Source organism: Phoca vitulina, unplaced genomic scaffold (genome assembly GCF_004348235.1).
Source record: "Phoca vitulina isolate PV1807 unplaced genomic scaffold, GSC_HSeal_1.0 scaffold7, whole genome shotgun sequence".
Classification (NCBI taxonomy): domain Eukaryota; kingdom Metazoa; phylum Chordata; class Mammalia; order Carnivora; family Phocidae; genus Phoca; species Phoca vitulina.
The window spans coordinates 59,846,466-59,861,933 of record NW_022589710.1 but is presented as its reverse complement, the minus strand read 5'-3'; the positions used below and the strand labels follow the sequence as shown (position 1 = coordinate 59,861,933).

General features: G+C 48.8%; 1 protein-coding gene across 2 annotated transcripts in view; it reads left to right on the top strand.

Moving 5' to 3' along the window:
• FBLN5 (fibulin 5) overlaps positions 1-6,127 on the top strand; it is a 75,585-nt gene extending 69,458 nt beyond the window's left edge. For both annotated transcript variants that reach the window (XM_032405798.1, XM_032405797.1), the window contains exon 11: positions 5,162-6,127. In XM_032405798.1, the coding sequence (XP_032261689.1) occupies positions 5,162-5,323 (162 nt within the window). In that variant the 3' untranslated portion in view covers positions 5,324-6,127. The remainder of the gene's footprint in view (positions 1-5,161) is intronic.
• Positions 6,128-15,468: the final 9,341 nt, after the last annotated feature.

Sequence of the window (15,468 nt, the reverse complement as noted above, 5' to 3'; positions counted from 1 at the left end):
CATTCTTTAGTGTTTATTCAGAAGAGGCTGTAAGGACTCCAAGGCTGAAGGAATTTAGGGACTCCTGGCTTCTCTTTCTGGCTGCACCTGGGAAGAGAAAACAGGCTCCGTAGGGGGGCCCTGTGTAGTCGTGGGTATGGGGGCAGGAAGACAGGGAGAAATCTGCCGGACAAGGCGGGCCTCGCACATTCCTGTCTGTCCAAGCTGCAGCTCCATCATCAGGGGACACCCATAGTTGTTCTCCATGGGCTCTGGAGCCAGGCTGACCCACTTCACTCGAGTTCCACAACTCACCAGCTGTGTGACCTTGGGCACATTACCTAACCTCCCCGGGCCTCAATTTCCACATCTGTAAAGAGGGGCTAATAATAGTATTTACTTTAGGATTAGATGACATCATCGACTCAGCCCAGTGCCTGGAACACAGGGTGACTGTTTCTATCCAGCACGTAGGATTCGGCAGAGGTGAAACATTCCGTTCCAAACCTGTGCACACCTGGGTGCCGTCTAGGTTAATCCCATAGGACTGATAGGTGCTTTGAGTTACTGTTGAATTGTCTCCTTCTCCCATAGCAAGTCCAAGCTGGTTTCAGTGGAAAGTTCAACCTCCCTGTCTCTCACTCAGTGTAAAGTTTCCCCCTTCCCCTTCTCAGGGGTGGGGCGGGGGTGGGGGGATGGTTGGCCTCTGCGCCTGCTTCTCCTTCCCGTCCCCCCACTGACCATGCTGCCTCTGGTTCCTTCGTCAGGACGGGTGCAGGTGGTTGCAGATGATGGGAGGGGAGCGTTAGGGAGACCGGGGTCTCACTGGCTTGTTGCCATTGTAAGCACACGTTGGTGCGGTCTCTGGAACCGAGACTCAGACGCTCATGCTTTCCAGGGATGCTTTGTGGATTCTTTGGAGATTTCCCTGAAGACTTTGCACTTTGCATTCTCTGGTGTGGGCAGTCGGGCCCCTTGATGGCCACTTGCCACCCCGAAACTTCCCGCCCTCTCTCTGGTGCTGTGTCTCACCCGGACTTCCCACGGGTGGGGGGGGTGGTGGCGCCTCAGCAGGGCACGTGGGCCACCAGGCAGCTCCGCAGCAGCCCCTGCCCCCCCCACGGCTCTGGGTATCCGGGCTGTCGTGTGTAGACTTCTCCACGAGAGTCGGGCACCGCTGTCTGCCCTCTTAAACACCAGAGGACCCACATCCCTGAACAGTTCTCTTGAAACCCCCCTGGCTTGAGGTGGGGGCTGGTAAGTGTGTTTAATGCAGCATGGCGGTGAGAGGGAGGGAAACAGCTCGGGCTGGGCCACTGCGTCGCAAGTCGTGGCCACAGGAACTACCCAAAGGGCAGCGGCAGCAAATCCTGTGTAGTGCTCGGCGTGGGCCCGGCGTCGCGCCAGCCGCCTCCCGTCCGTCACTCCCTCCCTCCCTCCGACAGTCCTGTGACACAGGGCCTGCGCGACCGTCCCAGCTTACAGACGTGAGCACTGAGGCACAGAGAGGCTGAGGAACTTGCCCACGGCCTCACAGCTAGGAAGCACCTGAGCAGGATTCGCACCCAGGCAGGCGGGTACCAAAATCTGTCCCTTCCCTAACACTTCCCTTTAGGATGTGGCGTCTTTTCCCCTACTCTTCTAGCTTTGGGATTCAGCAGAAACTGAGATAACAAGAAAAGTCTAGTTTAACTTCTAGTCATAGTAGAAAGTGTTCAATAAGTGTTAGTTACTTTGTATTGATAACATTGTTTCTTTTTTTTAAAGATTTTATTTATTTATTGAGAGAGAGAGCACGGGAGCCCAAGCGGGAGAGGGAGAGAGGGAGAGGGTGAGAGAATCTCAAGCAGACTCCACATTGAGCCTGGAGCCCAACATGGGGCTCGATCTCACGACCCTGAGATCATGACCTGAGCCAAAACCAAGAGTCAGACGCTTAAACGACTGAGCCCCCCAGGCCGCCCCAATAGCGTTGTTTTTGCTGTGACGGATGCTGCTACTGTTGACAGGAGGCCGTGAGCTCCCGGGCCCTGGAGCCTTGGCAGCGCCGCTGAGGGACTGGAGCGCGGCGTGGGAGGTGGGGCTTGAGGGCCATTCAGGCTTCCCCACCCTGAGATTTGCGGAGTGTGTTACAAGCACGCAGCAAACCACACACACGCACGTGCACGCACAGGCATGTGTACACACGCGCCCACATGCCCCTCTCACGAGCACTGTTGGCAGCCTGTGGTGGCTGACTGGCCTTGGCCAGCTGCCTCGGGGACACAATTAGGGCCAGAAGGAGCACGGTCATGGGGTTCAGACTGTGCCAAAACACGTTTCCTCCATGACACGTGTGGATCAGGTGGCAGGTCCAAGGGAGGCTGACTTGCTTGCTTGAGTCAGACAGAGCCGTCCCGTGGGTTGATTCAGAACAGCCCCGAGCGTGCGTGAGAGCAAGGCCAAGAAGACGCACGTCGGGTGGGCAGTTTGCAACCTGCTTTCGCTGCGGTCGGCCTCACTCATCCCTTCTTCCAGCACGAACATAAATTCAGCAGCGTGCCATATGCGGCTTTGAGTCAGGCACTGAGAGTCCAGGAACAAACAGGATGTGGCCTCCGTCCCTGAGGAACCCACACCAGTGGGGAGGGGGACATGCAACCAGGCCAACATTTACAGTGTAAGGTGGTGATTCTTCCGTAGAGTCCGTGCGGTGGGTGGTCAGGAAATTGAGAGGTCCTGAGACCTTATCACAGAGCGTAGTGGTCAGAGCAGGGTTTGGGGGGTCAGATACTCCGGTGTCATGGGCTAGTTGGGTGACTTTCTGTAGTGTACTTCACCTACTTACATTGTAGGGTAATGAGGATTAAATAAGAGATGTACGAAAGGTCATGGCCAAACGCCTGGGATCATAAACATCATTTTGCATCAAGGACCATGAAGCCTCCCAATGAGCAGGGGCTCTCGGGAGGCCTCTTTCATCAATGCCCTGATTATGCCCCAAAAGCCTGATGAGTAGTGGAGGTAGCTGTCCCCGGCTCCCCTGTCAGGTGCTTGAGTCCTCCCATGGGCTTATGGGCAGGTCTTCCTCAGGCTGCTGCAGATCTGGCCCCGGGCGGACCTCAGACCCGCTGACCTCTAGGGTTCCTTCCAGATGGGAGAGGCAATGACCCTCCAGAGATCTTTATCGGGAAAGCCCAAGTGAACAACTTGGAAGGTCCCAGTCGTTCCAGTCCCCTCCTGGATCTTGGGCTCTGCAGATCTCCCTCCTGAGGGCCGCCCACAGCTCAAGGTTCTCAACCCTTGGCCTTCGTTCATGCAAACAGTGAAAGCTGGTGAGATGTTTGTATATGTAAATGCCATGGGCATTTCCCTGTGTGGTTGTCCCTTCTGAAACGCTGGCCCAGCGCTCCGAGGTTTTGCAAGAGTCGACAAGGAAGTCCTCTGTGTAAGGAGGTGCCAATTGCGCCAATGCTGACGGGAACAGAGGCGGCGGATGCCAAGAGGAAATTGCATGGGTGTCAGGCTGTGGATAGCCCAGTGCACAGGGGAGGTCCCAGTACCTGGCCAGCACCTACCCGCCTGCCCCGCCCTTGTCATATTTGGGCAGCTCTTGGGGATGTCGGATCTTTATGGGGAGCCCTCCCTTTATGGAGACAGATAAAACACCTGGTGTGGCTTTCAGCAAGCCAGGCTTCTTCATTTTGCAAGCCTGTTGCTTTCAGTCTCTGGGCACTGTGCTGGGCTCTGCAGCTTATAGAAAGTGATAGCCCGGCATCTCCTTATTCTCTCACGCTATGTCCTCTCCAGGAGCCCACTCTCTGGCCACTGCACGGACCCGTGAGCATCTCTCCTGAAGGGCAGTGCTAGGGAGAAGAAGTAAAAACACACAGCAGTCTCTTCTGATAATCGTGTGCCGTGGAAAAGGCCTGGGATTGGGCAGCTCTGCCCCTACTAGTTAGGTGACCCTATGTAATGGCTTAACCTCACTGGGCCTTGGTTTGCTTATTTAGAAAACAGGGAAATAATGAGACATACCTTTAGTATGACAGCCAGCATCCCCAGATTGGGTCTTGTGCTTCTAGATCAGCACTTCTCAATTTTTTTCTTTTTAAGGTTTTATGTATTTATTTGTCAGAGAGAGAGAGAGAAAGCATGTACAAGCAGGGGGAGCAGCAGGCAGAGAAGCAGACTCCCTGCTGAGCTCCTCAAAAGTCTTAGAGCAAGACTCAGTGGAGGAGAAGAGCTCACACGAAATCATTAGGGCCATAGCACTAGGGTCACGGGGTGGTGAGGCTGGAGGGACCCACAGGGTGTTTAATGGGAGCTCCCACAGGGACTGCACGTCAGAACCACCTGGAGGCCTGTAAACAAATTATACTTTCCCCCGGCATTATCCAAACATCCACTCGAGCAGAAAATCTTGGAATGGGTCCCTGGAATTGTTAGTTTAGGAAAAAATGTCCTAGGTGCATTGGAGGCTGTTTGCTTGAGAACTGGTGATCTGGTACAAACCCTCGTTATAGAGCTGAGCCCCTCCCTGAGCAATGAAGTGATAGCCCTGTGACATGCGGTTAGTTCCATCAGTTCCTCATTATTGCATTCAAGATAAGATTTACTGAGCACCTACCGTGTGCCTGGCAGCAGGCTGGGTTCTGGGGGAGGACAGCGGTGAAAAACCTGATCCCAGTCCTGGCTCTTACAGAGCTCGTAGTCTGGCAGGGACTTAGACATCCAACATAGACCGGTTAGTGTGGACGGTGATGCACAGCAATGAGAACTTTCCACCCTGGGCAGACTGGGCGCAGTGGCAGAGGGTCCCAGGGTGACCTGAATGAGGTTGGGGGAAGTAGAGAATGCTCCTCTGAGGAACTGCAGTTCGGGGCAGCCCTGGAGAGTTAGCAGGAAAAAGCCAGGTGGGATGTGGGCAAAGCCAAGGGGAGAATGCGGCACCAAGGGGCTCCAGTTTGACTGCAGGGCTGTAAGGGGAGCGCCCCGATTGGGGCTGCAGAGGCACCTGAGGCCAGATCACCTGGCCGTCTGCTTTGGTGATTGCACGAGAGCCACCCGCCCCCCACCCCCCAAACCGACAGCTTTCCCCAACCTTCTCCCATGTTGCTTGAGCACTTCTTGGGGTCCCGCTCACCTGTCCCCTTACGTCGGCCAGGCCTTGTCTAACTGGTATCCCCGGTTCTGCCCACAGCAAACCGGTCCCATCAGTGCCACCCTGGTGATGACACGCCCCATCAAAGGGCCGAGGGACATCCAGCTGGACTTGGAAATGATCACTGTCAACACCGTCATCAACTTCAGAGGCAGCTCCGTGATCCGACTGCGGATATATGTGTCCCAGTACCCGTTCTGAGCCCCGGGCTGGGGGGCCGCTGACCCTGGCTTTCAACGGCACCAAGGGACAGGAGAAGAGAAGAAACGAGAGGGAGAGTAAAGTGGGACAGATGTTACGCTTTTCTTGCTGACCGTCTCCCAAGGAGTCGGCCCGATGTCCTGAGCCTGCCTATAGCATGGTAGACCCGTCACTCTGAAGGACACGCTTCCCCTAATTCTTACGACGCAGTTATCGGAAAGTATTATTGGCACCCTGACCTGAGATCGACGGTGATTTTTCAAGGCCTTCAGTTTCTTTTCATATTTTTCGAAGGAAATAGATTAGGCTCGCTGGGGTCTGAGTCCATGTTCAAAGACTGTGAACAGCTTCCTGTCACCTCTTCCACGCCTTCTTTCTGTCCCTCGCCGATCGCTTCTTTGCCGAGGCCCCCAGAGAGCTCACCGGGCCCCTTGGCTGTAGCTAGGTCGCTTCTTGTATGCACAGAGAAGGCTACGGACAGAAACTCCAGCAGGATCTAAGGGTTTTTAAAGAGTCTGTTTCCAAACCATGTGTGGCATTTTCGGCCATCAAAGAAGTTTTCGTTGTCCTTAAATTTGTATAACTGTTTAATCCTTTCTTGTGCATTTTGAGTATTTTTTAAAAATTAAGTGGTAGGATTCCTTAAAAAGGCCTTAAGACACATGTTATGTTCTGACTTCCCAAACCCAGTCTCCTCTCCATTTTACCCCAGTGTTTTCTTCGAGGACCCCTTGATCGTGTTTCTTTAGAATTTTTACCCAACTGGGTTGGAAGGCAGAGGTCTCTAAACTGATTAAATATTTGAAGAGATCTTGTGTTTGGTTCATTTTGACTATTGTAGATGATTCAGCATTCGGGGTTGGTTCTAGTTCTCTTTAAACCTGTTTATTGTGCCCTGACTTGAACACTCCCCGGAGAGCTTGATCGTCCTTTAGAACTCAGGCGAGTTGGGGGCGGGGCAGAGGGCTGCAGGTGGGGGAAGGTAGGGGCTAGCATCAGCCTGAATCCTATTTCATTCAATTAGAAAACAGCCATCCCTCTGGCATGTAAATTATTTCTAGGTACGCTTCCAGAACACAAGTGTATTCACGTTACTTTAAATCAGTGGTCCTCAATCCTGACTGCATAGTAGGATAACTCGTGGAGCTTTTAAGAAAAAAACTTGATTTCTTGGGCTTTGCCCCCAGAGATTCTGATTTAGTTGGTTTTTGGTAGGGCCCAGGCTTTGGGACTTTTAAAAATTCTAGTAAATAGCTGGAGTTGAGAATGCATTGTTATAAACCCCATAAAGCGAGGGGGGACAAATATGGCCCTGACTTGGTCACCTTGCCCTCAGCATCTTTTTGGTTATATGCGGGGTTCATCATCCTTTTTCTGATCGGGGACTCTGACTTTCCTTCAAGACTCAGAACCCCAGGCAGGGGCAAAGAGAGTCAACAGTGCAAGTAGGGGTTTCATGCATCCTTCACAGCTGGGTCTTCAGCGGAGGGAAGAGCATCTTTGGCTCCCTTGCACCCAGACGGCATTTCTCTCACCCATACTACTACACACCTGACTTTGCTGTTGGCTGTGGTTCTTTTTTCTCTAACTAAAATGAAGCACATCCAAGCCACTTCCCATCGGGCGGTCAGTTTCAAGGGATGTTTCTAACAACATCAACAACAAACGGCTCAGAATGCCTCGGCTTCGTTGCTTGGAAGAGTAAGGACAGTTTCCTACAGGCTTGCCAGCGCTGGGGGGCCCCCCGGCTCAGCTCTCCGCAGAGCAAAAGAGCAGGAGGTGGTCGTGAGCCTGGGGCTCCCCTCGTGTGGGAGGCTTGAGTGTCAGGGATCGGTGTGGAGTTCGGAATGCTGATGGTTTATGTGAGCTCAGCACCAGGCAGCTCTGAATTTCCGACTTCGGCTCAACCCAGCACAAGGGTAAGGTTTCCTTTAATGTCAGGAAAGGAAGGAAGGCAGCCTGTGTCTTGGTGATTTGAGGACCCATCGGTTCAGAGGTGCCACATTTGGAACCAGACCCGAGTCTTGGGGCTCGCCTTTTATTTGTCCACGTCAAAATGTGGCTTCCTGCTTCTAAGAAAAAAAGGCACGGAGAGACTCGTAAAAGTAGGCTCAAAGGGCTTCTTGGACCTCAGACGGCTCTTTCCAAACATGGTCTGATGAGTTCAGTGTAAATGAATCAGAAGCATGTGGGATCAATTTACCTTAAAATACACTGGGGCCTAAAAATTAAGGGAAAAATGCCCTGGGGCAAAGTGTGTATTGTAAGGCCAAACCCAAAACATTTGGGAAATCGTTATAGAGGCTCCTAGGACCGGAAAAGCTGTTGGGTTCCCCCACCCCTTGGGAAATCTTATATTCACAAGATTGGGGATAAGCTTGCTCTCTGAGTCACAGAGAAGCAACAGGAAGTCTCTGTGCTTCCCCGGAGTCTGATGGGGCTGCCTCTTCCCTTGGGCTCAGATACTTGGGCTCTCGGAGCCCGTGCTTGTCGGCTTTGCCTCATCCCCGAGCTGGGCCGAGAGCCTGTCATATGAGCCCTGCTCTGGACTGCTTCCTCAAGTCCTGAAGAATGAAAGTTCTTTGGTAGAAGGGGCGCCAGGTTACGGGCTGGGACACCTGCAAAAGTCCTTGTGTTACCTCCTAATCTTCTGGGTTCAACATGGATGAAAACATCCATTCAGCTGCCTCTCAGGCTAAAGCTTTGTGATTCCTTGAAATGTACTTGGGGGATGACAGCCAGCATTTCCATTAAACTGCAATTTTAGAGTTTCACAGTGGTTTGCCAATCATAACATTTTCTAATTGGCATGGAATGCACCTACCTGTTGCCTCTCAGGCCTGGGTAATGGACTTAGAAATTTTCTTAGGTAACTGTCTTGGCTCTTGGGGTGTTATTTTTCCAGATGGTGAAAACATTTAAGTAGGTCTGATTACTTCATTTGCAGTGGTTATAAATGTATTTTTGTGGCCTGTTTACTGTAATGTGCATAAATTCTTCAGCTGGGTAAGCCAGGAGCCTGGAGAGAGATGACACGACAAAGGAGCAGGTATTCTCTACTCCACTCTCAACACATGAAATCCTGTTTGCAGAAGGTTTTTGTCTTTAGAGGGGGACGTGCTTTGGTTGAGCAACCACCCACCCAGCTTTGGTTCAGCCGGTTTCTGGCTTCAGAGAGATGAACAAGACAGATACAGTATATGGATAAGAGAGTTTCCCAAGGGTTTATGCAGCCCGCGGGACAAAAGTGAAATACAATGTGATCGGTGCCTTTTAGCAGTGTGAACAAAACGATTTTGGTTAGATTGTCGTAATTATTAAGACATATCTATTTTATACAACTAAAAATTCTTATGAACATCTAGAGATACATATTTGAAATTTAGTATAAGATGCCTCAGCTTACAATTATTAAATACGTTGAAAGAAAACAAAATCGTCAGGTGAAAATTTTCTTTCTTTTTGATACACTTTGTACTTTGAGAACTTTTTTTTTTTAAGATGTTATGTATTTATTTACGTACTTACTTAGAGCATGAGCAGGGGGCGCGGAAGAAAGAGAATCTCAAGCCGACTCAGGTGCTGACTGCGGAGCTTGACCCACGGCTTGATCTCAAGACCCTGAGATCATGACCTGAGCTGAAATCAAGAGTCAGACTCTCAACTGACTGAGCCACCCAGGCACCCCGATACACTTTGTACTTTTTTGTTTGTTTGTTTTTGTTTTTTAAGATTTTATTTATTTATTTGAGAGACAGCACGAGCAGGGTGAGGGGCAGCGGGAGAAGCAGACTGCCTGCTGAGCGGGGAGCCCAATGCAGGCTCAGTCCTGGGACCCCAGGCCCCTCCTGGATCATGACCTGAGCCAAAGGCAGACACTTGACCAACTGAGCCACCCAGGCGCCCCAACAGACTTTATACTTTGAAATGCAGTGTTTTCTTTTCTAGAAAAGAAAAAAAAAGCAAACATTTGTTAAAGCTCTTCATTAATTTGGAACTGGCTGATGCTCATCAACCACAAACAAATACACAGTTTTCCTTCTTATTGATATTCTTGTTCTCGAATTTCTTAGTGCCTTTATTTAACAAATGGCTGATGTCTTCATTAGAATCTGTGAGCAACTGAAAGATTAAAGAAAAGAAAACGAAAAGCCTAGAGGCTTCAGGACAAAGGGAGCACGGAAAGGCAAGATTTATTATCACTTTGGCAGCTCTTGGGAGGACAGCTCCAGTTAGAATCTTTGACTTGCTAATGCTTCCTCATTATGAATCTTTGCCTGCAGCCATCAGTAAAATAAACCATAGGGGTGAGAAAACAGGTTTCAACCTGGGAATCATCTACTAAGTTGCTGATATTGGTGTCTTCTCATAGAGGGGAATTACATGTTCACAGGCAGTGATTAACAGCACTTTTTTTTTTTCAGGAATTTGGGATATTCTTTTTTTTATTCTTTTTTCAAAGATTTTATTTATTTTGAGAGAGAGAGAGAGAGAGAGAAAACACTAGCGGGGGGAGGGGCAGAGGAAGAGAGACGGGAGAGAGAGAGAGAGAGAAGTAGGCTCCCCGCTGAGCAGGGAGCCCAACCCAGGACCCTGGGATCATGACCTGAGCTGAAGGCAGATGCTTCACCGACTGAACCCTCCCCTCCAGGAGCCCCAGAATTTGGGATATTCTTGAGCAATAATGTAAAATGAAGGTAGGGGTAAATTGTACATAGATGCAAACGTCAAGGTCATTATTGATGTGGGAAACAAAGGTAGAAGAAAAATTATTCCATTTCCTTACTACCTACAGCCACTGACATGTCCTTGAAATAGGCAGAGTGACCTTCCTCTAGGGACTCAGCTGCCTCGACGTTAATACTCTGCTAAGGGCGAAAGGCAATCCTAGCCTGACCACCCCCCCCACCCCAAGGATCCTGTAAGTCTACTTTAACATATAAAAATTCCTTTGGAAACTTCCTTTATCTCTAAACCCCCCAAGATACGTGTTGGCAATCAACCTCCAAGCATAAGGCCCAGTGATATACATCTGAAGGGTCTCATGACTGAGGGTTTACTAATCAGTAGTAAATGGCCTTTCCTAACAATAGCAAGCCCCCTCAGGGTCCTGGAAATCTTGTTTCCAAAATATCTGGGAGGCTTACTCTCTCCCTAGACCCCTCCCAACTTGAGTATATAATGGGCCGCTCCTCATGACCCTGCTGCAGCTTTCTGCCCACGGGTCTTGTCCCCGTGCTTACATAAAATCACACGTTTGCACCAAAGACGTCTCAAGAATTCTTTCTTGGCCATAGGCTTTGAACCCTGATGTTCTTTCCTACATCAGTTATGACACTAATTTATCAAGATTAATTAATTAATTATGACTGATTTAGAGCCAGAGAGTCATTGGGTGGCTTGATGTCATGTAAAAGTAGTTTTTTGTTTGGGGAGGATTGACTGGTTTCAACCTAGCCTTTTTTTCTAATTCTTGGATTCACCCTTCTACAGAATGCATCTGGTGTTGCAGAACTGGCTTGTGTCACCAGATAGCAAGTCTACTCTAAAGACTCTAAAACAGGTGCCTTGAATTCTTCTGTGTTTCCTTGTATGAAACCATTTGTAATTTATCTATAAAGAGGAGCCTGGATTGCTGTTACATTTGTGACATATAACATCCCCCTGCTCTTAAAAGTGTTTACCAAAAAAACCATCGTGGGTGTGATACCAGGCTGGGCATTTGCAAATAACATAGCTCTTTACAGTAACCTGTAGTCTTATGTTTTGGGTTTGTTTTGTTTTTTTCTGGTTCCGCATTGAAAAATACCCCATGGAGATTTCCACCCCAAGCCTGGCATTTCCACACAGCATCTTGCCAGTCTTTCTGAAAAGCAGACCCACGCCAGGTCCAGTAACCCGCTGACCTTTTATGTGCAAAGGCACATCGAAATCATAATCTACTTCTTCCAGGAAAATCATGGTTAGTCACGAGGATCTTTTCCGCTCAGAATTTATGCATATTTGGGGAGAGCCAGACCCCCCTGGCCTCCTGCTTTTTTCCCTGTTGGGACTTTGGAATGTATTATCTTCTTAGGGTCCTCCATACTGGTTTTAAAAAATTCCACAGCATCTTTTTCATCATACAAGCCAGGACTTCTCACAAGTAGGTGGTGAAGAGCTCCCAGGTATACTATAAGGATCTGGGGACAATAAGGCCCACCAAAAAGGAGTGGGTTGCCTCATTTGGAGCAACATCTCTAGATGGGGCAGGCCTGGGAGGAGAGGTGGTCGCTCCTTCCCGTTAATACTGCTGATACTCACCTAATAAATACTGGGCTCTTCACAAACATTCCCTACGTGCTTGCATCTTGGGAAACTGTTTCAAGGCGGCTCTGATTCTTAATTTTCACCAGGTTTTACTCAGCTCTTCAACAACCTGCTGAAGGCTGAGGTGGGAAAGAAGGGGTGGAGTGTGGACATGGAGCTGGTGGTCTTATTCTTCCTCTGGAGGTTCAACTCCACTTGCTTGCTGTGCTTCTGAGTAGGGTCACAGGCTTGCCGGGTGGGGGGGGGAGTTCTTTGCCCCTCTGCTCTCTCTTCCCATTTCTTCCCTGTCCTCTCTTCATTCTCCTTTTCCCTTCTCTGACTTGTCCCTCCACCCCCACCATTGGATCTCCATCCCAAGTTGGAAGGAGGGGGTCAGGGCTAGGACCCATCCAGTGAAAGCACAGTGGGATCTGAGGGGCAAAGTACAGCTCTTCCAGCTCCTCTTGTCTTCTCTTCCCAGCACACGGAATTTCTCCCCAGGCTTCAGAGCATCCCTTTCCTGAATAGAACCAGGACTTGCTTTTCTTCTTCTTCTTCTCCTCCTTTCTTCTTTCTTCTTTCTTCTTTCTTCTTCTTCTTCTTCTTTTCTTCTTTCTTCTTCATCTTCTCCTTCTTCTTCTTCTTCTTTTCTTCATCTTTCTTCTTCTTCTCCTTCTTCTCCTCCTCCTTCTCCTTCTCCTCCTCCTCCTTCTCCTTCTTCTCCTCCTTCTCCTCCTTTTCCTCCTCCTCCTCCTCCTCCTTCTTCTCCTGTTGTCCCTGCACAAAAAAGAAAGTATCTTCATCTGGTGATCCAACCCTGGGTCTTCCTTGTGGTTGTTCTTCATGAGGATTCCTTCTCAGGGTTCCTTCTGATCTCCAGTCTCTCCATTCTAGGGTCAATTTCCTTCATTCCAACACCCCCTGTCCAGGGGCCAGGCTACCCCCACTCATTCCCAGAAATACATTAAAAAAAAAATCTTTCTAGCCCTCTCTTTGTCGCTAGTCCATCATGGCATCTAGGGGCTGGACACGGTGCCTAGATTCTTCATGTAATCTGGAGCAGAGAGGCTGGGAAAAACCAGACTCCCTTTAAATACAGGACAGTGCACAGTTTCCAGAGACCAGGTCTCTGTGCCAGCAACAACCCTTCCCTTTCTTTGTAAAACATAATCTAGCACTCTTCATGGATTCACAGATTACAGAATTATTCACCCAAACAATTCCAAAATGGTACGTAGTGTGGCTTTTTGTTTATTGTTTTTTTTTTAAGTCTCAGAGGTAGAATTTCGTGATTCATCAGTTGCATACCACAACCCGTGCTCATTACATCATGTGCCCTCCTTAATGCCCATCACCCAGTTACCTCATCCCCCCATCCACCTCCTCTCCAGCAACCCTCAGTTTGTTCCCTATGGTTAAGAGTCTCTTAGGGGCGCCTGGGTGGTTTAGTCAGTTAAGTGTCTGCCTTCGGCTCAGGTCATGATCCCAGGGTCCTTGGATTGAGCCCTGAGTCAGGCTCCTGCTCAGTGGGGAGTTTGCTTCTCCTCTCCCTCTGCCTTTCCCCTCAGCTCGTGCTCTCACTCTCAAATAAAATAAATAAAATCTTTTTTTTTTTAAAGAGTCTCTTATGGTTTGCCTCTCTCTCTGTTTTCATCTTATTTTCCTTCCTTCCCCCTATGTTCATCTGTTTTGTTTCTTCACTCATACGTGGAATTTAAGAAACACAGTGTGGTTTTATGGATAGCAGCCTTTAGTCTTTTTAGTCTTTTGTATATCCTTGTAACTGCCACCCATACACCACTTTTTCACATTGGAGTTGATATTCGGCTATGCCTTAAAGAATGACCAAGAACTCCTCAAGCATAGGAAGGGAACGGTTCTGGGAGACAGCGTGGTCAGAGCAGAGGATGAAGAGACATGTGTATGGCAGGGAGTGATGGAAGTTGAGGCCAGGCTATTTATGTCCCTGTTCATCTAATTGAGCTTGGACTTAGTGTAGAGGCCATCACTTCACAGAACACTAGTCTGTGGAGGTGCTAGCCAGTGCTCAGATGGAAGAGTTCACTTGTGTAATAAATTGGGGAATCTAAATCTCCTCTTTAAAGATTCACAGTTGACATTAGAAAATTAAAGGCTCTGGGGCACCTGGGTGGCTCAGGTCATGATACCAGGGTCCTGGGATTGAGCCCTGAGTCGGGCTCCCTGCTCAGCGGGAAGTCTGCTTCTCCCTTTCCCTCTGCTCCTCCCCCAACTCGTGCTCTCTTTCTCTGTCTTCTCTCAAATAAATAGATGAAAACTTAAAAAAAAGAAAAAAGAAAATTAAAGGCTCTGAGAAGTTCTGCAATAAAAAAGAAACATGTTTAATTTTGTATAAAGGTTAATCAAACTTACTTGCAAGGGATACGTGTCCCCTGCTAGAACAACTATCAGCATCTCCAGGAACAATTTTCTTTCGAGTTTGGGAATTGCTGTTGTCTGCTGTGGGGAGCTATTGTAGGGGTTTTATTTTGCTTTGTTTTGCTTTTTAACTAGGGAAGGGACATGGTCTTATTTTTAGGAAGAACATTTTGGAAATGGTATGTGGAGATGGGGGAGGCAGAAGTCAAGAAAATTGTTGCGGTTGTTCACATAAGAGATCATTATCTCTAAACTGATCTTTCTAGAGTGAAGCTGACTAGTTTCTTGCTTGAAATTCTCTACTGACTTCCACTCTGCCCACAGGTTAAGGTTCAAACACCTGAACGTGGTTGACACAGCCATCCACGGTCTGGTCCCTGCCTACTTCTCTGGCTCCTTCTCCCACCGCTTGCCCCTCTTTTATAATCAGTTCAGAAACAAACTCCCCCCAACCTGAAAGGCTTATATATTCTCTCCAGATGTTCTTGCTAGAGTTGTCCTCCTTGCCATTTCTCCTCTTTACCCACCTGGCAGATGCCTGTTTATCTGTCAACATTCCCCTCAGAGGTCAGTTCCTCTAGGATTTTTCCAGACCCATGCCTGACACTCCAACTGCCCTGCCACCCCACCCCCTGCTCCTGTGTAGAGCGAATCGCTCCTTGTGCATTACCTGCATCTCCAAAGTTGTGATTACCACACGGAAACTGCAAACTCCTTCAGGACACGGTGTGTTGCTCATCACTATAGACTGAAGGGCTGGCACAGTGCCTGGCACAAAGTGGGGGGGGGTCAGTGTCATGTGAGTGAATGTGATCGTGGAAACTGGCAAGAGAAAATGGAGGAAAAGGGGAAAAATTCAAGAGAATTGCAGTAGATGGAATCAATAGGTCTTGGTGACGTATTGGGTGTGGAGGCTAAGGGACCCCTGGAACCAGGTTAAAAAATACTTCAGGAGGAGGAGTGTTGGTAGTGGGGGAAGATGAATTCCATTTTAAGCCTACTTCTTTATTTTATTTTATTTTATTTTATTTTTTGTTGTTGAGGTATAATTTACATACAGTGGAGTAAATACATAGGTCTCAATGACACGGATACCTTGGACAGAACTTGAAATGACTGTAAGACATCCAGTTGGAGGTATTCCGAAGATGGTCAGAAGTGTGTGTGTGGAAAGAGAGAATGTGATGAGCTCTGAGGGTCCTTCTGAGAAGTGGCCCTGGGGATGAGGAGAAGGTGGCCCCTTGGGGATGAGAAACCCAAGGATCCAGTCTTTGACCTTGATGGGGGATCTGGTCTTTGACCTCGATGATCAAATACGTTCAGTCATCCACTCACAGAGAGTCAGTCACTTCCTTGAGTGAGTGATGGGGTGCCTATCCTCAGTGATTATGGTCTGCACATACCACATATGAGGAAAGAATGCTAAGATAAACAAAAGTGACTCATAGTGTAACATGAAA